The following is a 26,188-nucleotide window of genomic DNA, read 5'->3' on the forward strand; positions in this document are numbered from 1 at the left end:
TCTGAAGATGTTGCTCCAATCTGTCTGCAAGCAAAACCTACTACCACTAGGTGGCACCGAGACAAGGAAAACATGCATTAAGTAAGAATTGAAACTATTGGATCCGTAAAGCATTTGTAAAGAGCAAAGAAAGGCTATTGTTTTGGGGTGAACCCTTCATCAGAACTGAAACTGGAAAGCAAATGAGCCTTTTATGGAATTAAACAAAGCGGGGGGTTATCTCCCTTCCTCCCATTGCCTCCTCTCCATTTTATTTTGTTCAGTTCCATTGAGTGTTTCACTTATCTTCCAGGCTCCATTTCTGATGAGGGATTCACAATGGAAATATTAAGTTGTTTAATTTCTTTACACATACTGGCAGACCTACTGTGGTTTATCAACACTTTTATTGTTTTTATTTCAGCTTTCCAGTATTTGCAATTTCTCTTTTCATTGCCAGCAGTTTTTGGCTTGCGAGCTAGAAAGTCCTGTACAGTGGCATTTCAGGATGTGATAGTGGTAATGGATTCTACAGCACAATACATTTAAGCACAATGACAGATCTGTAATAATGATATAAAAATCTTCTTTTGAGATTTGACATTTGGGACTATTTTGAAACATCATTGTGCAGAATTTTCCATTGAATGGATGGGCTTCCTGTTGATGGTAAATATGTTTTGGTGCCACATTGGCATTCATGAGTGTGATGGCAAGGACCAGATTGCAATCTGTAAATGTTCCACAGCCAAATGCCACCAGAAACACAGAAACTACTGGAGGGAAGTCTAACCCATTGGATTGAATCAATTATAGAAACTTTGAGAACCCCTCAGACTCAACTGAGGATAACACTCCACAGCAGGATATTTTTAGAAGAAAGGGAAACCTCAGTTAGTTACTGCTCCTCTACAAAACATGGATAAACAGTGGGTGAACGATTATTCAGCTGATCTACCACCAATTAGTCTATTTCTCCCCAAATGACTGTTGCAGCATCATCATATGTACATCAGTGGGCTAAAAGTGTTTTTGTCTGATGGTCACTATTGTATATTTTTAAATCAGGTGGTATGTTTTCCACCTCATGGGAAATCCAGCCCACTGCTTTAAAATGTGGTGCCAAGTAAGTATGCCGAGTACCACCACTGGATTTCATGAATAATTTATAGTTTGGAAGCCAAACATTCCTGATGTCTGAATCTTTAAAGTAAATTATTATAAATGAAGCGCCCTTTTTTCATTTTGTAAAGGAGAGAATCCAGTTGATAGATGTAGCAGCTGTGCAAAGGCCCAAACTCCAGGTCTTGACATACACTTGCAGTTTGATCTTAGTACAGCAACAGTACTCCTGAAATAGTTATATACAATAAAGATCCTATTTTCATTTTCAATTCTGACTTTTTTTCAGGGAAATGTATTCACATTGTCGGTCTTTTAATCAGCTGGGAGGCTGAGAACACTATTGGAAGAATTTTTAAAAAGTAAAATAATGGAAAGCAAAAGATGAGAATGCTTAGACAAGGTTCAGTTTCATCCTACAATATCACAAAGATCATCTTGTGGTTTCGCCAGTGTTGTGGTATGTCCAATAGGGGGCGATCTTGATTTGCATTTCTATTTCTGTTGTACTTTCCAAACTCGTATTTATTTAAAAAAGTATATTACCTAGTACCATTTCTTCATGGTGCCTGTAGCCACAGGATTAATATTGTAGCTGTATTATGTGATACCTTTAAAATACTGAAATCTTGAAGACTACAATTTTTTAATGCTGTTGGAGGTTCTTCCCCTTGAAATTCTATCCTGTGTGCTGGAACTGAACAGATTACCCATTTGTACACAGGCAAGAGTTGAGTGATTACCCCATCAATGAGGAGGTAAAAATCTCTACTCATGCTTTGAAACATACTTAGTTATAAATATATATAACAATCTTCTGTAATTGCCTTTGAACAAGTCATCAGGAAGAAAAGTAAAATCAACCTATTGCTTTACTTGGAAACTGACTGAAATGCAGTAGGCATTGCCACTGCTGGTGGTTGCCTCGGATACCAGAACATGGAACCCATTCAGATTTATGTGTGTCTTTTTTTAAGTGAAGTTTTTGCAATCAATACTGTCTTTCTGAATGTGTGAGAATCATTCTGGATTTGTCAGGAGTAACAACCTCAATCATTATGTGTTTCACTATTTTTGAATAGTTGTATTAGTTGTGAGTAAGCATGTCACTTTGGTGAGACTGCATTGAGAGTTTTTTCCCCCAGTGCTATTCTTGACTATTGCTTTAATTGAATTAGTTGGTTTATTATTTAGTTGCAAATAAGAACTTGGACACTCATTATTAACCTCGCCCCACTTCCAACAACATGTGCACAACATAAATTATTTGAATAGGAACAACTTATTTGACTTGGCCCCTGGAACACATAGATTGTTACTACAGGAGCCTCCATAGCTGGGTGGGCAAGCTGAACATGGTTTTCCTGATTTGTATGGAGCATCTCCAATCCAGTTTCCCCTGTGGTAGAAAAATATAATAACATGAATCAATTGAATATGCTTTAGTTTATACAATATTATAAAATATTGTCAGGCAAGCCAAGAATGAGGAAAATTAATTTCGCCACATGATTTTAAACTGTTGTTGTTGAAGAAAGAACTTGCTTTAAAAAAACAATTGGAGATTTTGGCTGGAGAGAGATATTAGCATATCAACAGACAGTACGTCAAAGGACAAAGGAGCTATTCCCTGCTCCAATTTACTCCACAATGGACTTTTGATTACCAGATGTTGAAGCATTCCAGGTTAACTACTAAGATGGCCGAATACACAAACAGACATGGTCATACCAGTTTAGTCACATGACTGTTGGAGTTTTTTGAATTTGAACTAGCCACAGGGTTAAAACTCAGAAAGCTGTTTGCTCCTGGACTGGAAAAGACCTATCTCCTGTCTGCTCTCATCTCGCTCTCACCAGCTTCAGAAACCATTGTAGCCATATGAACCCCAAGACAGAGAAGTCTCCTACAGTGAACAAGGTTTAAGAAGAATACTGGGCCCCAACAAAAATAAGAGCTGTCTACAATCAAAGACTCTATGGAGCTGGAAACACAGAAACAGTAACTAGAAATCCCCTTCAGAGACTACCTCAAACCTCTCTACTTTATTTTTCTTCTGCTCTTTTCTGCCCCTATATCCGTAGGCGTTAACCAAATTAGAGTTTAAGTTTACATTTTAATAAATTTCACTTTTCTTCTTTAAACCTAGAAAACCAGGCTGTGCTCATTTCTTTGCCTTATAATTGGAAAGTGTTGAACAAGGATTCACCAAGGGGGGAGCTCAAAACACTGTGTGTTTAAAAATCAAACCCTGTTACAATAAGACCAGGTGAAGACAGTAAAAGACCTCTAGACACCTTACTCACCTGGTCGTAACAACATGCAGAGATCACTGCTCACTTTCATACATCTTTCCTTCTGCTCGGACGAAGACCTGGATTTTGCAGCAGTAACGACGGTGAAACTGTCAGCATTTACCATCATTACTCCCCTGAAACTGACAGCAACTTCTGAGGCTAGAATTTTAAATGTGGTCGGGGTCTGGATTGGAGGTTGGGCAGGTGCACAATTTGGCGCTGCAGGCTTCCGTCCCGGTTCGTCGCCACAATCCCGACCCCAAGCCATTTTAAATTAGGTCGGCTCGAGCTTCCCAGCGGGCAGCCGTACAAATTCGAATTTCCAATCGGCCAAGTGGGCAGCATACATCAGTCTGGACCATATCCAGGCCAACGTGATGGGCTCAGGGAAGGGGTTGGGGGGGGGGGGCAATGAATCACATGAGAGATCACCCCACCAACCCCAGCAGCCGCCAGGCCACAGCTGTGACTGCTGGCTGTTCCCTGGAGGGGTTACTCCTTCAGGATCAAGGCCAGGCATCAGTGGCAGTTTTAAAAATCACAGTAAACTTATCTGGCCTTCTCCATTGCAGTCATCAAATCTTCAGATTGGCAGTTCCCACCTCGGCCAGTGGGGCTGTCATTCTCTGAGTGCTGGAGGGCTTCCCATTGGTCCTCCAGCATTTGGGAACCGCCTACCATCCCTGATTGGATGGCAAGCCCACTCCATGGCTTTTAATTGGCTGAGGATTTGAAAATCCCCGTGCGCATGTTTAAAGCACATCATGCGGGCTTGGGACACAGAACTAGCCCCCATTTCTGGTTCCCAAGCCCTGATTGAAAATCCAGCCCCTGGAGTCTGTACATGTGTAGTTAAATGTGGAAATGCAGAGGTTGCTGTCAGTGATTCTATGCTTCCCCATTGCGTGTGCTGTTGAAGTCCTTCCTGGTTGCTAGCTGTGTTAATGTAACTCTGAGCTGATAGTGTTATGGTTGTTAATTTAGACATCTGCTGCTAACCACAAGACTTTATGTTAACACTAAAACACACATTTTGCATAACACAACTGTTCATTTTCTTTTAAATGCGTTTTAGACAGGGAACACATTTTAAATTACCCTGTTGTGTTATGTTTACATCTGCTGTCATGAGCCAACCCTGCACATGCTCATCCTGAATATAGTTTAAACTAAAACAGATACCTACTTTATAGCGTAGTTGCACACTAGGAATGTTGTGCGATGCCATGAGGATCCCCAGACTTTCATGTTATTGCAGGTATGGACAGCACACCCTATTCTGTTTGATGCAGCCCAGACCATCTGAAAAGTAAGGAACAATCCCAATTTAAATTAACTTTAAAATCACTGCACTGAACATGGTAATTGAGGTGCACCATTCACAATCCAATCTTTAATACCTTCTGTACAGCTTATACAGATATAATTGATTAAAATGCATATATTTCATTAAGAAAATAGATTTAAAAAAATTCAAGTGCTGAAACATAAAAGATATTGCAGGTAACAATTGCCTGATCCAATATCTCACTAATTCTCTTTGAAAAGTTGACCCAACCAGACCAGACTCTTGACATTCCTCAGCAGAGAGCTAGAGTGGTAAATTTCAGATATTAGCCCCACACATCTGCGAAAAATATGAAGAGTTTTTCAAGCATCATGAAAAATGACCCTGAAAGTGATATAACAGAATTTTACTGGAGCAGGTGGATATATTAAAAACAGAGAATACTGGAAATACACAGCAGGCATTCAGCATCTGTAAAGACAAAAGGCAGGTTAATGTTTCAAATGTATACCTTTCATCAGAGCTGGAAACTGAAAGATAAATAAGATCCCTGAAAGGACTGAACAAAGCAGAGGTGAAAGATAAGAATTTGGAATGCTGCCTCCCATCAGTTCATGGGATGAACATCCAACAAAATTTATTTTCTAAACAGCTGGAAAGAGACGAAAACTAGTAAATTTCATGCAAAGATGTACCCGCCAAATATTTCCAGCATTTGCTGTTTCAGATTTCCAGCATAATAAAAACTGTAGTTGTTCAATGTCACAGAGTTAAATATTTATACTAACTTGGTGACTCACTGATAAACATGCTGTCCATGTATTAATTCCCATTGTACCATTACATGCTATAATTTACTGAGGAATAATCAGTGTCCTTTATTTAAATAAATTAGCTGCATAGTACCTGTGTATAGTGGGAACAAACTGTTCCACTGCATTTATTGGGGCATCTTGGGTTGCATTCTCCAGGATAAGGAAAGGAGTAATAGCGCCCTTCTTCATACCAGGATCTCACGAGATCTATAATAGACCGATAGCTGTGGGAAAAAGAAATACATTATTTTTACAAGTATAACCAGCACAAGATTCAACAATCCCTCACTTGAGATAATTCAGTCTGTATATGAACATAGGAATTGGAGTAGACCATTTAGCCCCTCAAGCTTGTTCCACCATTCAATGAGATTATGTATGAACATAACAACTCTGGAACATCTAATGAATAGAATAAGGAATTGAACAGCATTACCACATAAATTCAACAGAATAATAAAATTAATCATGCTTCAAAAATACAGCATTCGTGATGGAGAATGTATGATGCTTTATTCGCTTCAGCTACTGAGTTTCTATTCAAAATCTTCTGAGCTCAGTGGCAAAAACTTGTGCATGTCATAGTTATTAATCTTTCCAATGAGCCTAGCAATGTTTACCTTCTTCTGACCTGCACTGATGAAGGATCTCAGTGATTTCCAATGTTACTTTTGTAATATTAGCTTCTAAAAACACGACACAGAGAAAAATGTAACACATTAAACGTTGTGTGGCTCCTTTTCATTCAGCATTTTACAGGACGAAGGAAAGGCTAACATCTTTCTAGTTATAAATGGTAATGTGCAGAGGTCATGGTCAACTTTTACTTAATCTCCATGCTGCTGGTCAGTAAATGGTCCATCACTTCTTGTATAAAGGTTATAAAATTCTGTACAAAGGTACAACTTTCTATTCTCTTTTTGACAAACTGAATATCTTTGACATGAGCTCACAAAAGATTACAGGAACAAGATGATATAATTTTTGTGGCTGCTCTCCTTGCTGTGGAATCCACTGATAATTTCTATTAACAGAGAAGAAATCAAGGTAGCTCTCCACATCTTTTAAAAGTTACAGTTAAATAAATTCTGACAGCTTCAGTCTAATCTGAAGTCAGCAACATAAACAGCCTTGAATTTGACTTGCATCTTATTACTGAATGAGTTCATATTCAGGAAGTGGAACAAAAACATTCCAGTAACACTGGTGAAGTTGATGTGTACTGTCGATGGAGCCCTGCACTGTTTCTGTCTAAGGAAATCTGCAGATTTTTAGACCCTGGTAAATGAATCATTCACCAGGAAGCATTATGCCTTTAATTGGGAATATTATAGAAAAAAATTAAATAGGAATAGCATATTTAAATTCTGTGCTTGAATCCATTGTTTCAGTTATCCTGACTCTACTGCAATTAACACTGTGTGTTCCATTTCTCCAGTGCCCTCTTATCCTTCACCCTAACAAGCAAGAAAGGGGTGCTACAATCCAAATCTGCTCCAAGGCTAGGAAGAGGAAAAACTCGGACAATGTATCTATTCTTCATCACTATCCAATGCTGAAAAGTGCACAGATATGAATTTCGGAGGAAGACAGGGTTAAGCTTGACTTTGATGCTCTTATAGTAACACTCATTATTGACACACACTGATTAGGTTCATAGGTAAAGGATGGCCATTTGAGTGGGATACTGAAGAAACCTTACCAGAGTATAAAGAACCTCTGCTGAGTTAACTTTAAAAAAATGATACACAGAAACATTTAATGTCACAAGACTGTCAGTTGGTCACAACATAGTATGGGAGAATTCTCACTTTGGGAAGACTGATGGTTGCTGCCACGACACACATTATGCACTCTATCCAATCTCCCTTTTCATTGAGGAAAGAAAAATCAGACAGGTGTATAACAGGCAGCCGATATGTAACCGTTAGTTTTCTGCATGCCCCAAATCTAGCCTACATCCAATTGGTTCATACCCTAAAATGGGGAATGGACCTCCTTTACTTACCGGCCTGACTGAATAGACATATTTTGACCAATATATCTCATCAAGCTTGGCGGTCCATGATCCCATATACAATGAGCTGCCCAAGCTTCAGCAGATCTTGCTAGTCTATCATCCCAGAGCTGTGGAAGAAGCATAGTGAAATATTAAACTTCATTTGATAGACTGAATATGGAAGTTATCCTGCCTGATCTAAAGCATAGTAGAACCAACAGATTGATGAAAAATATATGCTCTCAATGTTCTGTCGTGATTTCAGGATTTTTGATTTGTAGTATTATTATTGAAAAGCACCTACAGTTTCTGCATCCACCGCTGAATGATGTCTGGAGTCAATTTCATCTGAACCTAATGCATTATAGAAATCCAAATACAGTCAAAACTTGTCAGAAACCTGGGGGAACTATGGAAATGGTTCTCCTTAAAGTTCAACTTACTTGAGATCTGTTCTGTGGAATTTCATACAAAACTGTGAAAAAGTTTCTTGTAACAGGAATTTTGTGTAGTGAATCGTTACGGTGAGGTACCACTGTAATACTAATGCCTCAATACAGATCGTTGTAGATTTCAAGATGTCTTTGGTATACCACATCTCAAAGCGAATAAACATTTAAAACTCATTGAGAAAATCTCACTGAAATGGCTCATTAGAGTCATATTTCCTCACACATGTGCACACTGCTCTATAAGGTGTCTGTATTGGTAGCATTTCAAATTAACCAAATCCCAGTTAGTGCAAGCATCTGAAGACTTGTCACAGGAGAGATGTGTAGTCAATGCTCAACAATCTAAAACATTCCAGAATAAAGTGAGAAATACTATGCATCCGCAGACTGGTCAAAACTCTCCAGTCGATAACCCAGCCTATCGTCATTGGTAAATTGGTTGGAGTCATACCTAGCACAAAGGAAGATGGTTGTGGTTGTTGGAGGCCAATCATCTCAGCCCCAGGACATTGTTGCAGGTGTTCCTCAGGTTAGTGTCCTAGGCCCAACGATCTTCAACTGCTTTATCAATGACCTTCCCTCCATTATAAGGTCAGAAGTGGGGATGTTCGCTGTTGCTTGTACAATGTTCTGTACCATTTGCAACACCTCAGATAGTGAAGCAGTCTGTGTCCATATGCAACAAGATCTGGATAACATTCAGGCTTGGGTTGATAAGTGCAAGTAACATTTGCATCACACAAGTGCCAGGCAATGATGTTCTCCAATAAGAGAGAATCTAACCAACTCCCCTTGACATTCAGCAGCATTGTCATCACTGAACACACCAAGGTTCCTTAGAGAGCACCTTCCAAACTCACAACCTCTAGAAGGACAAGGACAGCAGATGCATGGGAACACCACCACGTGCAAGTTCCCCTCCAAGCCACACACATAGGAACATACGAATTAGGAGTCGGAGTAGGCCATTTGGCCCTTCGAGCCTGCTCCGCCATTCAATAAGTTCATAGTTGAACTGATTACTCCACATTCCTGTCTACCACCGATAACCTTCCACCATCCTGCCTTGGAACTATATCGCTGCTCCTTCACTGTCGCTGGGTCAAAATCCTGGAACTCCCTTCCTAACAGCACTGTAGGTATACCTACCTTACATGGACTGCAGCAGTTCAAGAATGCGGCTCACCACCACCTTCTCAAGGGCAATTAGGGATGGGCAATAATGCTGTCCTAGCCAGCGATGACCACATCCCATGAACGAATAAAAAAAAAACACTATCAACATCTTGGGGGTTACCATTGACCAGAAACTGAAATGGAGCAGCTACATAAATACTGTGGCTACAAGAGTGGGTCAGAGACTGGGAATTCTGCGGCAAGTAATTCACCTCCTGATTCCCCAGAGCCTGCCCATCATCTACAAGGCTCAAGTCAGGAGTGTGAGGGAATACTTTCCACTTGCCTGAATGGGTGCGGCTCCAATAACACTCAAAAGCTCGACACCATGCAAGATAAAGCAGCCGCTTGATTGGCGTCCCAGCCACCACCTTAAACATTCGCTCCCTCCACCACTGATGCGCAGTGCAGCAGTGTGTACCAATATATAAGATGCACTGCAGCAACGCATCATGCCTCCTTCGACAACACCTCCCAAACCTGCGACCTCTTCCACCTGGAAGGACAAGGGCAGCAGATGCATAGGGACACCTCCAAGAGTTCCCCTCCAAGTCACACACCATCCTGACTTGGAAATATATCGCCATTCCTTCACTGCCACTGGATCAAAATTCTGGAACTCCCTCTCTAACAGCACTGTGGGTGTACCCGCATCAGACGGACTGCAGTGATTCAAGAAGGCAGCTCACCATCACCCTCTCAAGGGGAAACAGGGATGGGCAATAAATGCTGGCCTTGTCAACAACACCCACATCCCATGAAAGAATTTTTAAAAATAATGAATAGGTTTAATATAGCTGAGTCTAACATTAAAGTGTGGGCCCCAACTTTAAATTTGGATGGATTTTTAGAGGGTGGGCAACATTTTATGCTAGAAACTCATCCTTGCTACAGAAATGTGACCCCATCTACATTAACTCCTAGGCCTGCTTTAAAACACACCGGTTGACTTCCTACCCATTCTGAGTGGAAGGAAATCATGTGGACCAGCGGCCACCCGCCAACATCAGACAGATGATAGGATCAGCTGACTGAAATGCCTTACAGGGGTTTCATGATTGGGAAGGAGGAAAGAGTCTGTGGCAGGGGATTCCTAAGCTTTCCTTGTGGGGCCTAGAGGAGTACTCTTGCTCCTCTTTAGTCCCAGTCCTCCTTGCCACTGTCTTCATCCAGTGGAAAAGCCACTGCAGCTTCCCGTTTAGGCTGCTGAGTTAAAATTGCAGTTGGGTGCTTAAGGTGTTAATGCATGATGCTGTCTCTCAGGGTTTTCGGGATCTGATAGCTACCAGTAGGCCAGCCAGCCGACCAATCAGATCCATGGCCCAGTCAAATGGCAATGGCTCAAGTCAACCAGCCTAACCATACTGTCTCTCACCATAGCAGCATATGGCACCCCCTTAGAATACCACATCAGTGAGAGGCGACACCAGGTTGCCCAAGTCCAAGTTCCAGAAATGCAGCCAGCAATGACTCCCTGCCAGGAACAAGTTGCTATGAGATGAGGGCCACCTATGTCCCATGTCTCTTTTGTAGTGCATGTACAGCCAAACACCTAATACTGCCCCTCTGTTTGCATCTATGCACCTATTGGAATAGGTGAAACAAGTTAACTAGCATGATATTTACATTGATGGAGTGGCAGCCCTTCCTGCTGACGGGCTGTTCTTTGGGAGCATGCAAAGCACTGTGGGTGCCATTGATTGCACCATGGACCTTAGAAAAGCCAGCAACCCCGAAGAACTGAATAACCATTTCTTGCTGCTACCTTGCTGTGATCGCAATGGTGAAGAATTGCCTAGCTCTCCTGTAAAGTGCATCAGTGACTTGACAATGCATGAGCATACATGCAGACCTGGTTGATTTTGCAGAGATCACCTGTGGCTGTTTGAAAAGAGCCATTGCCATAAAGATTGAGTGTGCTGGCCATCTTAATAGCCAAGGAAAGAAACAATGTGGGCAGATGAGAATGGAAACAGGTCATCATGCAGTAAGTGGCAGTGCTCCCCAGTGCCTCCTTGGTGAAGTATAATCTTCTTATGACCTTTGCCGCTTACATGGTCTAATGGGGGGGGGGGGGGGAGGGGGGGATGGGGGCGGTTAATATCTGGTAGCTCCACCCTGTGCTGGTCTTCCTCATGATAAATGTGCTGGTGCAATGGCCCTGTCAGAAACAATAAGAAGCAAACCTGAGTGTTTAAAAGCAGAATGGCAAAATAAATGCTGCAAAAAGTGCTTCCCTGTTGGAGAAATCACTAGTCAAAATCTTCAGGCTCAGTAAGTCCTTACTTCTGTCTGTATCAGCTGATCCTGGCAGCAGCTGCACCTTATAAATCTCAGTCTAAGTTACCCTGAGTGCATTGCAATTGTAAAAGCAGGAAAGAGAGAGGAGCAACAGCAGTAGTCCTCAATAACATACACTGAAATGAGGGCACTCAAAACTTAGTCGGTGGATTGTGGAAAGAGCTAAAATGTGTGAGGGAACTCAGAGAAGTAATTTAAAGGAGAATCACAGAATCATTACAGTGCAGAAGGAGGCCATTTGGCCGATTGTATCCACACCAGCTCTCCGAAAGAGCAATTCCCTCAGTTCCATTCCCCTGCCTTCTCCCCATAAACAGAATCACAAGAAGAAGAGCTTGGAATGGCTGCTCCCTGATTTGCAGGCAACAAGAATTTTCTTGCCCTCTTTCTACACTGCTAATCCACTAAACAGTGAGGAAAATCATCCCCACAGCTTCTCCAAGGTATCAAAAATCTTGGCATCCATAGACAATGATCAGTTTCAGAATAACAGCACTTTAAATAGTTTTGAAGATGTGATGTAAACTACATGAAAGAAATTGTCTAAAAATAGTGGAAAATGACAGAAGAATTCATTGCTATTGGACATTTCCCATTTGGTCTTGTGGTTTTATATGAAAACTTCCATTCCCCTTACCAGAATTTCCAGATGGCAATGTAACACTAAATATTTAAAAATCTCAGGCAGTTAGAAAGCAAAAATTGTTTTAATGGTGCATAAACAAATTTTGCCAGAACATTTATTCGGAACATAAACCAGCCACAATAATCACCACATTTAGCATTAGCAAATTAATTAGATATCTTTTTAACCTTAGTACTGCAAGGAAGAAATATCTAGATCTAGATCTTCTTTCAAACTTGGCTTCAAATCCCTGGACTCCTCTCAACATCAAGAAGTAACTCTGTTCTGAACTACACTGTTTATACATTAGAATATATTGATGTCAAACCTCATAACAGGTAGTATGATGAGATCAATTTGTGTTTGCTGCCTCATCAGAAAGGATGGTTAATCGACAGACAATAAATACATAATATTCATGTCCACTTAAATAGGTGTTAATGAAGTCTGACAAATGAAGTTTATTTTCTGAGGCACCAACTAAACTGAGGTAACCTTTGAAACAACATAATTCTGGTTTCTGGTCAAAAGGTTGGGGCAGCCACTGCAAAGGTTCAATGGGGACAGGATATTGTCTACCGCCCTCCCACTGTAGTACACCACAGGGCTGGAACTTGTTTAAAACCCCTCGGGCTGTATGTTTGACATGAAATGTATATTGTAAATATAATCTGTAATTGTAAGTGAGACACCTCAGAGTGCCACATTCTGTATTGAAAAAATTGAACTGTATTGCATTTTATGTAATGTCAAACTTGAACTGTGATGTAATGTACTTATACAAATTTTATGAATAAAGTATATTTTTGAAAAAAAATCTGGTCAAATTAAAGAAATCGTAACATTTGGCTCAAATTCTTGAACCTAGAGAAATGGTACTAGGCAGGAATGAAATTCATGAAGTGTAAATGGGGATATTTAGTGTTGCAGTAATTCCATATGATCTACGTATGTATTTAGATATTTTAACTTGTGGGTTGTAGACCTTGAAGGATTTTTACTGATTGATTTTGATTCCAGCACAGATTGTATCCAACCAGAAACTGAAATGTCACACGACAAACATGTGCAACACAAGGAATAAAATAACTGAGCTAGAATTCACTGTCAAAGTAACAGCAAGGCTTATAGTGCTCACAGTTACTTACGTGCAAGTTGCACAGCAATGTCAGACAGGGGAAGATGTGTGGTTAAACTTGATAATCTGGAAGTTGCTGTCCAAGATACATCATTTCCCAAACTTCCCAAACACCAAGCTTCCCAAACACAGCATCTTGCTGTCTGACTCACCATTCAATGTATTGAATGACATGAAGTTCCTGCACTTGCATGTTAAATACAAACTAAAGTTACCACAGAATGTTAGGGCTTGTTCATTTCAGTCTAAGTACTCTTTTCAACAGCATGATAAGGCTTAATTACTGCCAAGCAATTTCTCTACACTGAAAATTAACTTTTTCAAGTGTGGAGCTTTAATCCTTCAACTTCTAATTGTTGTTGGAGATTTAAATAAAATATATCTTCTTTCTTTTTTCTCTCTTGTGATTAAACTACACCTGCCAAATGGAAACATATCAATTTCATCACATGGAACACTATTTGAACTTTTACTGGACATTGAACATAACTTGTTTAAAAAGACCACAGAACTGAATGGCTGAAGACATGGCTGCACATTTGCATACTGAGAGACATTGAATAGAGAGACAATGGAAGTGCTCCCTGATTCAATTAGCAAAATTGGGCTGGGCAATAGTGATGATCAAAAACATTGACAGCCATTGTCTGTGTAGGAGCCAGCACTCCACGCCCCTCCCCCCCTCCCTCACCTACACCGAGTGTGTCTAGTAAGCTTTGAAGAATCAACAACTCTCACAGTCAATGCTGTTTCAAACAAAGAGTTGGTCACAAGACTAACCTGCTGGCCAACCTGGGAATTGATTGAATTGTGCCTCACAGAAAAGTTTGGGGCAGACTGAAATTGAACTTCAAGAAGAAAGCATTGCTCTCTCTCTGCCCGCGCCCCACCCCCCTCTCTCTCTCTCTCTCTCTCCAGCAAAGTTCCAGGGACCCACAGAAGCAACTTAAGAGGACTTCTTCAGCCTTCTGGTACCAGCAAAACAAGCTTGAATGTGTGCACTGGGCCCCAATGAGAACTGTAAGATGTAACTCCAATCAAGGTCTTTGCATCCAAACCAAAGATAGTAACTAAATTCCATTTACTACTCCAAACCCTCCCCCTTTACTTCTTTCTCCTCCTCTGTATCTATTTGTACATGTGTTTATCGCGTATACATGCTAGTGTGGTTGTGTCATGTATTTTTAGTAATTTTAAATAAGTTAGAGTGTTAAGCTTAATAAATTTACATCTTTCGTGTTTAAACCTAAGAAAGCCTGCCTGATTGGTTTGTTTACAATTACAATTAGACAGCAGTGAGCAAGGATTCACTGAGGTGGAGCTAAAGACACTGTTTTAAAAAGTTAAACCCTGTTATGACCAAACCAGGAAAGGGGCCAGAGGAGAGCCTGAGACCCCTTCCTCACTCGGTTGTAACACTCTCTTAATCCAATCTTTCTTTCCCTTTATTTTTCTTTCAGTATCTGATTTGATATGGAGTACACTATTCTGCCTTACACTGCCTGGTTCATACTTTGTGCTGTTCATTAACAATTCATCAGTCTGATTGGTTAAGGAGATAGACAGTTGCTTGCCATGTTCACACAGGTCCCCAGATGCCCTGTAGAGGAATGCTGTGCTATTTCAATCAATTCTGGCCCATAGTGTCAGCTGGATCTCTCTACTGCTGTGTTGGCATAATTCATAACAAATAATCTGTACAAATGGCGGCCCGAGGTGCTATCTTCCCCCGGGGAATCAACGCAGTCTGTCTAGCACCGCTGGAAGTTGTGCTATGCGAACGAATTCCCACCCCACATACTCTAGTACTCGACAAGTTGCATAACCACTAGGCGACTAATTCGTCAAGAGCGAGAAAACTACTTCTCGAGTGGTTCCACTAATAGGTTCAGAGAGTGATGGCAAACTGATGAAGAGTTCCCGCCACATTTACACTGCTTTGATCCCACCTGGAACTGGAGAGAATCATGTGCAGGTTTGCTACAGACGTGGGCAGAGCTCTCTCTCTCCCAACAGTTCATTATTAAATATTTAGACGGTGGGAAATTCCTGTTCTATAAACATTTAAATTAAGCTTAGTTTATAAGTTTATAAACTTGGTAAAGCAGGGTTGACACTGCAGTGGATTTAAAATCCAATCGTGTCAAACTGAAGTGTTGAGAGACTACCTCTTCTCAGAGTCGCATTCCCTTCTCTGGAGAGGCAGCTTGAACCCTGAATCCAGATTGCGAATTTGCATTTCCAGTTTAGGATCGAGGCAATGCACAAATCAGGAGCGTGAATACACTTGGGTCTGTGAACCTGTGTTCCTGGCGTCAAAGCAGAACCTGTTCTGTGACAGCACTCCAAAATATCGAATAAACAAGGCAGAAAGGTTTCCCTCAATCTTATTTAGCTTTATTTCCTTTCATGATATCAGATTTATAAAACAAGTTATAGATTGTGTCCGTTTCCCACTCACCATATACTCCATGTTAGCGGCAGGCGGGAATACCTGCGACCTAACCCTGTTGTGATAATCCAGAATCACGATCCGGTCTCTTTGGGAGATCTGCCGCTTGCGTCTACTGCGGGGAGCGCCGCCAACATAGGGAAACTTTCTCACATCAGGGTGCATCTCGGTAGCTGGGTTCACCGTCAGTTCGGTGACATTAGACAGCACAAACGCGCCAGACTTCTGAATGATCCAAAGCAGCAAGCTTGTCAAACACAGGCGGATGTGTAAAAGAGTCATGACACCTTCTGAGTACCGAAACTGTGCTTCCAGATTAATATCTAAATCCAATATTAGAAAGTAAAGATCTATGAGTTTAATTTAATATTTATTTAACGATGTGCTACTCAGCAAAGATCGTAATTCAGAAATGTTATATCTTTCTTGTCTTTTAGATGGAACATTACAAAATGAAGGATTAATTCTGCAGTAGCAACAAAACACCTCAACTAATTCCAATCAGCGAGTAGATAGATTGGTCCCCTCAGTGCCACATACCTGAATCCTTTGGCCAAGTACAGCAAAGACCTAAACTGAAGCCTGGTGTCTGCAAACACTCTGGGGTCCAACATGTGGTCACGAAATGGAATATAGTGAATTTCAGCACGCTTCTGCTGTGGTCTAACAGATGGACCTGTATAAAGTTCCCCGGGGAAACGTCAAAGTGTTGGAAGACCTGTGATAGGCTATGGAGGTATTCAGTGTTTCCTATGCATAACACATCACCAGTTCATTGTAACTCCTTTGATCATTTATATATTCAGTATTCACATTACATAATACAAAGGATATTAGGAGTAAAAAAAAACTGCAATAGTATATATGCGAAATTAACGCCTCCAATATTGATATTAGATTTAACCCGCAATTAATTTCATTGAAATATTGGGCCTGAACTCGGAACTGGACTTACATTTTTAAATGTCATTATGTTCGCTGATGATTGCGCAATGTTCAGCACCATTTGCGACTCCTAAGATACTGATGCAGTCCATGTAGAAATGCAGCAAGACCTGGACAATATCCAGGCTTGAGCTGATAAGTGGCCAGTAACATTCGCGCCACACAAGTGCCAGGCAATGAACATCTCCAACAAGAGAGAATCTAACCATCTCCCCTTGACGTTCAATGGCATTACGATTGCTGAATCCCCCACGATCAACATCCTGGGGGTTACCATTGATCAGAAACTGAACTGGAGTAGTCATATAAATACCATGGCTACAAGAGCAGGTCAGAAGCTAAGAATCCTGCAGTGAGTAACTCACCTCCTGACTCCCCAAAGCTTGTCCACTATCTACAAGGCACAAGTCAGGAGTGTGATAGAATACTCTCCACCTGCCTGCATCGATACAACTCCAACACTACTAAGAAGCACGACACCATCCAGGACAAAGCAGACCACTTGATTGGTACCCCATCCACAAACATTCACTCCCTCCACTACTGACACACAGTAGCAGCAGTGTGTACCATCTACAAGATGCACTGCAGCAATGCATCAAGGCTCCTTAGACAGCACCTTCCAAACTTGCGACCTCTACCATCTAGAAGGACAAGGGCAGCAGATGCATGTGAACACCACCACCTGCATGTTCCCCTCCAAGACACACACCATCCTGACTTGGAAATATATCGCCGTTCCTTCACTGTCGCTGGGTCAAAACCCTGGAGCTCCCTCCCTAACAGCACTCTGGGTGTACCTACCCCAAATGGACTGCAGTGGTTCAAGAAGGCAGCTCACCACCACCTTCTCAATAGCAATTAAGGATGGGCAATAAATGCTGGCATTGCTAGTGACACCCACATCCAACAAACCAATGAAAAAAAAGAACCAGCTTAATTTTTAGAGCTCCACAAAGGCCAGCAAACAAGTGCAATTAATGGAAATTCATTTGATGATTAATTAATCCTCAAGGCATGGCCAGCTTTGTAAACAGAGCTGGCTTCTAAAGCGGTGTATTGTAGACTCGCACAAAAGATTGTGGAAACTTGATTTGCACGAGATGTAATTTGCACTTAAAATTCCTCAATCCTTTGCATGATTTATGCCAATTCTGGGTGAATTGGGCCAAAAAAATCCAGTTCAACTGAACAGCACACTATGATACATATGTAATCTGGTTTTTAATATGAACTATCCAACAACTACCAGAGATTCAAGTATGTTGTTCATTTGTTGACACTACCAAGGATAAAAAAAGTAGAAGAGATGAGGTATATCAGGAAGTAATCATTATATGATAACAAATTTGGATGAGAATTAAAATAATTCCTTAAATGTAGCTGTGGTTAAAATATTCCCAACAGTACAGAACCACCTGTGTAGATGTGAGGACCTGGTAAAATACAATTTTTTCTCAACAGTTATTTCAACACAGACTGAGGATCAAGCCCCTGACCTTTCTGGTCTGTATTGCTGTTACTCACTGAATCATCCTTGAAGCAGGGCTAAGCATTTTTCAAAGTTTAATGTCAACTATGATGCAGTTGAATCCTGCTTTAGGGTTGCTATGGTTGCTGTTGGATAGAATATATTGTGTTTGCAGCTTCTGGTATCCATTTAAATTAAACATCAATGTGACTTTATGCCAAAATAATGCAATAAAAAATTTCTGTGAAATAGGGTTGACATGTCATGGTGGGTAATACAATCCATTGTACACACCTACAGGGTACATCTCCAGAATTATATGTTTATACGTTTATGTATACAATATTGAAGTAATTTTGGGCATTATAAGGACGTATGGCAAAGTGAAGATTTGGAAACAGGAATGGCCATGAATAACTGAAATAAGTGAAAGAACTTTCTTAGCACACTGTCCGTAGTGTAATCCATTTAAATTATACAGGTGTACTTTCTCCCTTAGCCTGCTGAATAAACTAAAATTCAATAAAGCACATCAAATGCTTGATAAATGCTGTAAAATTTCAAATACATTCTAGATTATATCAGTAAATGTAAGCATTCTATATTCAACGGAGTAGTAAATATAAATTAACATCCAAAATACTGTTTCTGAAATAGAAGATTAAACTTCAGAACAGTTACATTAACAGTAAGTATACATAGTAAATCTATCTCTAATGAGCGCCTTTGGAATTAACTTCAACCAGCTCTTTTAGATAGCTGACCTGCTTTCTTAATTTACCATGGGAACTGAGATAAGATTGCCATCTTTGACAGGTGATTCTTAATCTCAAGGATGCCACGGACGGAGATAATCCATTGCATGGAGACGCCAATGGGTTCTCTTGTTAAGTGGCTCCTGATTTAATTCCAAACCAAAAGTGCCAGGAGATCTGTCTGGTTGCACGAATGATATGACTATGTTCTGACCTTCATGCAGCTGACAATCCATCTACGAGTTGGTTGCCAGCCAATTAAAGCCCATTTGAAGATATGGGTCCTTGCTTCTAAATGGACAGCGGGGCTGTTTAAGCAGAGAGAAACAGGCAAGCGTGTTTAAAATTAAAAAGAGAATAAGAAAAATACAAACAAATAAATATCGAACATGAGTTAAAAGCAATGTAAGTTAAACCTATGTTCAAATGAAAGAGAGGATATGAAGTCAGAAACAGGGAAAAAAAGACATGGGTCTCAATATTAACCCGTCTGTGCTGAGCGGGACAGAGAGTTAAACCATCAAATGTACGAAATGTGACCTCAGCCCACCGAGCTGCACGCCCGTTACTGTTTTTAGGACAGTAGGTTACGTGGTGTCCGAGTGTTATATTTAAATTGAGCTCATGTAGTACAATTAGGGGCCTGATTTCAAGTTAACTGCGACTGCATGTGTTTCTCAGGGGTCGGGAATTCCAGTAGTGAAAAGGGGGGCAGGAGCTGCTGACTTTCCAAGGTTAAGTGCTTTTTGCCAGCATTCCTTGTTGGTCAGGAGGAGCAGGAATGCTCCCTCAGGCCTCTCAAACAAGCTTTTAGACTTCCCACAGCCCATCGTAGCCTCTCTCTCTCTCCATCCCTCCTGACCGTAACCTCTCTCTCTCCTCCTCTCAATCGCGGCCTCTCCCCCCACCCTACTTCCTCGTCCAGCCTTCCATACCCACCCCGCTGCCTAGTATGACCTCACCCATGCCACAATAGCCAACCTTGCCACCCTCCTAACCGCCTGGGACCATTCTCAAAGGAGCCCAGCTTTGGTTTCCTGCCACTGGCTTTCCCTCCTGCTAATTTGGCCAGCTGCCAGGCGGGACATGAATTTAAGAAATGAAAGTGAGATCCTTCATTACGTTCAGCAGTACCTCCGTATCCCCGGCCAAGCCGATTAGACCAGGAGATGAACTGTTCCATGAGGGTTCTTCAGCAGGAGATTGGTGGAACTCTTGGAAAAATGGCGCAAATGGCTAACAGTGGAGAGAACCCTGAGGAAATTAGCGGCAAACCTTTTAGAACAGCATAACTTCTCCTGAAATACAATTTGATCAAATTTCACCAGTTAAATTACAGCTAACGTAGGAAGCCTTTACAGGAAATCTATATTTTCTCTAAGCAGTTTGTAGAAAGTATATGAACTTTGTCGTCCAGGAAAGACTGTGAAGTGTATCACTATGTGAAAAAATCACAATCTTCCATCATGGAATTTTTTGTATTTTGTAATAGTTTACAGATATAAAGACAGCAGTAATTCCCAGCACATATTTAAAAAGTCACATCAGTAAGACTATAGAGGGGCACTGTTAAGCAAGATTTAGCCGTTAAGATGTGATGTCATGCTGCAATTTGCATTTGTTTAATCACATTTCCAAACGCCCTTGCACATAGTGCATTGCAACAATGCTTTGTCCTTGTGCCAGGTGTAATATACTGTACCCAGACAACAACGTCTGCCAAAGTATACTGTGTGTATTGGCAGAGAAAAGAATCGGAAACGTTTCAGGCGAAATAAAAACTGTAGATACTGAGAAATCAGATAGACAAGTGCACTGTTCATTGAAGGAGTCGAACAGCAAACTTTTTTTGTTGAAGTGTGTTTCAATTCTGTCCATTTGTAAAATAAAAAGCTAATCTTTGGACTGCAATGTGTCTTCTTGTTGATATAATATTCCTAACCTGACCTCTTAGGAGTATATTTCCCCAAAGTATTTATATGTTGTTCATAAATATGGGAAGGGGTATCTATTTCTTCCCAAAATATCCTACTCCTCGTTTGGTTTTCAATATTGTAAAGGAACAGTAGGGCCATTAAAGCATTTTGTCAAATATTTTCTTGTTCAGTGAGAAAGAAAAATGAGAACACAATTTTTGCATGCAAATGTTTCATACAAATAACAGAGTTTGAAGGCAATTTATATAATAGCACACTATGCTTGCAAACAAAATGTTTTCAAACACATTTCATAATAATGCCCTTTTATGTGCCAATAATTAGTGGCTCAAACAGTTTTATACAAAGATGATTCAATGATTTCATAAGGGAATTGTGGGTATTTTCAGCCTTGCTAGTGTATGTATTTTTGCTAATTATTTATTAGTTTTTCACACTTGTATTTATATGTGCAATTTCTTCAGAAGGGTGATCTCTCTCTCTCTCTCTCTCACACTCACTCATTCCCTCTTGCTTTTCTCTCCTTGTGAATTGTTATTTCAGGTAAAAATGTAAGGGGATTGCAGTAAAAGTCTTTGATGCCAAAAGCAATAAATCTCACCGGCTTAAAGTATGAGTACTATATTATGGATGGACCTCCAGTTCATTAAACACATTTTTTTTCTAACGAGAGCCTTTAAAACATAATGTAAATAGAAAACAAAGGTGAGGTCAGCTTACACAACCTTCATGGTTCACATGATAACCACAAAATTCCACCTTCAAACTCTTTACTGAGTAAGGTCATATACCATATGACATGCTGCAAGGAGTTTTTGTTGAGATTAAATGGACATTCAGAGTATGATGTAATTCATAAATAAACAGTGGTCTGATACCTTTGTAGCATTTTCCTTTGAAGTTAGCCCAAAATACGCATATTTTTCTAAACCAATGGAAAAGAAGCAGCGTACCTTGAGTTTGAAGTTAAAGGGGTGAGAGACTGCAGTTGGCTGGCGTCAGATGGAAGGGATTCAGGAGGACAAGGACCATGTTTAGTTTAGAGATACAGCACTGAAACAGGCCCTTCGGCCCACCGAGTCTGTGCCGAACATCAACCACCCATTTATACTAATCCTACACTAATCCCATATTCCTACCACATCCCCACCTGTCCCTATATTACCCTACCACCTACCTATACTAGGGGCAATTTATAATGGCCAATTAACCTATCAACCTGCAAGTCTTTTGGCATGTGGGAGGAAACCGGAGCACCCGGAGGAAACCCACGCAGACACAGGGAGAACTTGCAAACTCCACACAGGCAGTACCCAGAATTGAACCCGGAGCTGGAGCTGTGAGGCTGCGGTGATAACCACTGCGCCACTGTGCCGCCCTCATAGATGTGACTGCATTCTGCACCAGACTAAATTGCTCACACAAGGTCAAAGTGGGAAAGCAACAATGAGAAGCAGTAAATGCAGCTATACAAGTTTGTTTTTTGCCCAGTGCGTCAGAAGGGATTAATATGCATTGAATTTGAGCCACAAATCAAGATGTAGAGCTAATACAATATAAATATTTTATTCTAATATTTTATTTTAATATTAATCTAGCTGGTTTTTAAAAAATCTAATTATATGTTTGTATTTGTATTCCATCAGCCATTCCATAAGACATCTGCCATAACTCCAGTGAGCGTCCAGCAAAATAAAACAAATAAAGACCAAGACCTGGATTCATTGGGTTCTGACTTTAGTTGGGAATTTACCCTTGTAAGAGCAGGAGCCACATCCTGCCCCTTACAAGGCTATGTATATGCAAAGAATGGGTATTCCCTATGCTAGGGGTTTCCTCTACCTAGCCAATAAGTGACCCAACATAACATTGCATTTTGTTATGCTCAGTGAGATGAAACATCCCAGCCTCCAGAAGGACACATTATAACCAGGTGTGGGAATTGAACAGGTAAAGCAAGCACCAAATTCCCCTGCTCTTGGCACAATTAGGCCCAGGCAATTTTAATTTCTGGGCCTCATCTGCATACTGCCAACCAGTTGGCCCTCCCACTCCTCCTCAAAATAGATGGGAAGTGGCACCTGGCCAGTGGACAGGAGTGGAATTCAGAGCAGCATGAGGTTGCCGGCTGGCACTAAATGAATGGTCCCCAGCTAGAAGACAAGGGCAAGGGGTTTTAGGAGACTTTGAAGTTTGGAAAGAGGGGAGCCCAGGGAAGGAGAGGCTTAAAAATTCCTTGTTGGGTCCAGAGGAGCCTGCCTCCACCCCCCTCCCCACCTCAAGAAAATAAAAACAAAATTTATCTATTTGATCATTAATTTCCCTGTTGGTAATGTCATAATAGCTTCCCCACTCAGACCACCAGTTGAAACTGTGGAAGAGCAGGTAAAAGTAAAGGACAGAAGGAGCAGAGCAGCAGATAAGTGTCCTGGCCAATTTTAACTTCCCGCCCACTCAGTTTCCACTTTGCGGCTTGGGTTAAAATCACCTTTAAAGACTCTGTAGGGTTGCATTATACATCCCTGTTTGCACCTAAAAATGGGGTGATAGTGGGAGCAAAATTGCAACTTCTTGACCCTGCCCACAAACCATATCTGATGTACGTCGGGAGATGGCCATTTCCAACGATAGTTAAGGGGGTTTATTAATTTATATATTTAGAGGTACCGCCTTCGGCCCACCAAGTCTGTGCTGACCAACAACCACCCATTTATACTAACGCTGCAGTAATCACATTTTCCTACACATGCAAATTCACGCTAAATACCTGATCAACAAGGCTAATTGTGGCTGTGGGAGGAAACAGGAGCACCCAGCGAAAACCCACACTGTCACAGGGAGAACTTGCAAACTCCACACAGGCAGTACCCAGAATCGAACCCGGGTCCCTGGAGCTGCAAGGCTGCAGTGCTAACCACTGCGCCACTGTGCCAGCTGCTTTCAGGTAAAATTCTAGAAAGCTTGGAGAATGTTTTGCTTCTAATACATAGTGGTTTCTTTTACTATTTAAGACAAAATTGCAAAGTGCTTGCAGTTGCTGATGAGCACTCTACTACTTCATCAGTTTCTGCTGGGACCACAGTTGGGTTGACGTGCTCACCAGTGGAGTGGCCCACCATTTGTAAGTCAGAAGTTCTTTCAGTTGTTTTAAACCTCCCAGGACAGGAAACTGCTTCTTGATTGGTGAGAAAATTATCCTCCCTTATAGGTATAAGTATGTCAATCAGAACACAGCTTTTATATCTGCAGGACCTGATCAGTTTGAACTGTTTAAGGAAGTGTTCAATGCACATACGTGCACAAATGGAGGTAAAGGAACTGCAGGTCAGTTTGAAGGAGGTTGCTGCTATGTTTTTCACACCATCATTTTGAAGAGCACAGCAGGAAAGCAAATTTTATCCTCTAAGCTAGCAGAAAATTTATTTCAAATGTGTCCAGAGTTTAAAATATCATTGCAGAATTTCAATTTTCTGGTTGTTCACAGGTGCTCCAATCAAAGCAGTTTGCCATGATGGAAATCTCACTACATTTTGTTTGAATGGGAAGTATTTGTCAGGTAAGTGGGAACAAGAACTTTCAAAACAATGCAGCATTTACAATAGCTGTTTATAAGATGTTGAAATATTGCTTTAAGTGTTAGCTTGGATCAGCAAGGTAGCACTCTTGGCTCTGAGGCAGAAGGTTGTTCATTGAAGCCTTATTACCAGACTTGAGCATATAATCTTAGCTGCTTTAGTGCAGTATTGAGGGAATCCTGCAATGTTCCTCCTTTTATTAAACTAAGGCCTATCTGCCTGCTCAGATGATGGAAACAATCTCATGGCACTATTTGAAGCAAAGCAAAAAGTTCTCCTGGTGTTTTTTAATATTCTTTTATGGGATGTGGGCATCGCTGGCAAGGCCAGCATTTGTTGCCCATCCTTAATTGCCCTTGAAAATTGAGTGATTTGCTAGGCCATTTCAGAGGGTAGTTAAGAGTCAAACACATTGCTGTGGGTCTGGAGTCATATGTAGGCCAGACCAGGTAAGGACAGTAGATTTCCTCCTCTAAAAGACGTTAGAGAACCAGATGGGTTTTTAAGACAATTGATGATAGTTTCATGGCACCATTACTGAGACTAGCTTTCAATTCCAGATTTTTATTGATTAATTGAATTTAAATTCCACAAGCTCCCATGGTGGGATTTGAACCTGTGTCCCCAGGGTATGAAGCCTGGGCTTCTGGATTACTAGTTCAGTGACATTACTACTACACACTGTCTCCCCCAAAACATTTGCCCCTCAAAGCAAATTATCCAGTCATTCATTTGTTTGTAAGACCTTACTGTGGATAAAAATGTCTGCCAAATTTGCTTGAGTAACAACAGCATTACACTTACATTTCAAGAGTCATTTATTGGTTGTAAAACATTTTGGAATATATCATGAATGTGAAAAGAGCTATTATAAGTGATATTTCTTTATTTCCGAACTACGTGAGAGCGATGATGTCCCTAAAAAGTGCTTTAATTTATTTGTATGTTTACTCAGAAACTACTCTGGTTGAAGAAATATTTAGCATTACTGTCCCAATCCCAATTTGTTTTTTCGTAGTCAGTTCTATAATATTTTTGCATATATTTTGTGATAGAAAATATCTATTGCATTTGGAAAGGATATCCAGTACTTAAAGGGTTAAATTTGCAATGTGTTTTATTTTCACCATTTATAGGTGTTCCCACGGTCATCTGCTTTCGCTGATATTTTACTTTTTGCGGCAAAGATTAATGATCAGTAATGTGCAATTTATATACTTACACCAATGACCTCTATGCTTTTAGGTCCTTGTCAACAAGAGTTGGAAGTGTGAAGGCAGAGGTCAGCAGCATAAGGACAGCAATTGCACACTTGTAGTCTTGAACTTGGCAGGAAGAAAGTTAAATACTTTCTCTTCATAGCAGTTGTAATGAGAATAACATGTTGGGGGCAATGCTGGTAATATTTCGTTAGGTGCAGCTTGCTATATTAACTATAAGAAAATTATAAGGGTAACTTTACAAAATCACGTTTCTGCATAGAGCTGCCTCTATACAAATGAAAAATTTTGGGTGTGTCCCAAACAACCCCCTCATGATTTTCAATCCACTCATTTTAATGAATGGAAAATCTTTGAGATCATGGCTGCACTTCTGATATATGCTCCTGGTGAATGAGGTTGTATGGTGGATGCATGATTTTTAAAGATGACTCCTTGTTTTGCAAAGCACCGTTAGTAGGATAATAAAAACAGAAAGTGCTGGAAATACTCAGCCAGTCTGGCATCATCTGTGGAGACAGAAAGAGTTAATGTTTCAGGTCAAGTTCGAGTGAATAGGTCACAGACCTGAAACATCGGGCTGTATTCTACCAAAAGAGAGGAAGTCCTGACATTAGGGCACAATACGGGTCGGGTGGAGG

The 26,188-nt window shown here is 40.8% G+C and overlaps 1 protein-coding gene and 1 long non-coding RNA gene across 6 annotated transcripts in view; one reads left to right on the forward strand and one right to left on the reverse strand.

Annotated features, from left to right (window-relative positions):
* LOC137378129 (uncharacterized) overlaps positions 1 to 8,531 on the forward strand; it is a 176,903-nt gene extending 168,372 nt beyond the window's left edge. For 2 of the 5 annotated variants that reach the window (XR_010976556.1, XR_010976558.1), the window contains exon 4: positions 6,940 to 8,529. This is a non-coding gene — a long non-coding RNA (uncharacterized lncRNA). Of the gene's footprint in view, positions 1 to 6,939 lie in introns of all 5 variants that reach the window. The other 3 variants (XR_010976557.1, XR_010976555.1, XR_010976559.1) reach the window with 3 other exon arrangements.
* On the reverse strand, positions 1,874 to 15,926 carry LOC137378128 (peptidase inhibitor 15-like). The gene is made up of 5 exons (XM_068048246.1): positions 15,654 to 15,926; positions 7,510 to 7,628; positions 5,593 to 5,725; positions 4,585 to 4,700; positions 1,874 to 2,500 (listed from the first exon to the last, which is right to left on the reverse strand). The coding sequence occupies exons 1-5, from the start codon at positions 15,924 to 15,926 to the stop codon at positions 2,365 to 2,367; spliced, it is 777 nt and encodes a 258-aa protein (XP_067904347.1). The 3' UTR covers positions 1,874 to 2,364.
* Positions 15,927 to 26,188: the final 10,262 nt, after the last annotated feature.

This window comes from Heterodontus francisci, chromosome 16, assembly GCF_036365525.1.
Source record: "Heterodontus francisci isolate sHetFra1 chromosome 16, sHetFra1.hap1, whole genome shotgun sequence".
Classification (NCBI taxonomy): domain Eukaryota; kingdom Metazoa; phylum Chordata; class Chondrichthyes; order Heterodontiformes; family Heterodontidae; genus Heterodontus; species Heterodontus francisci.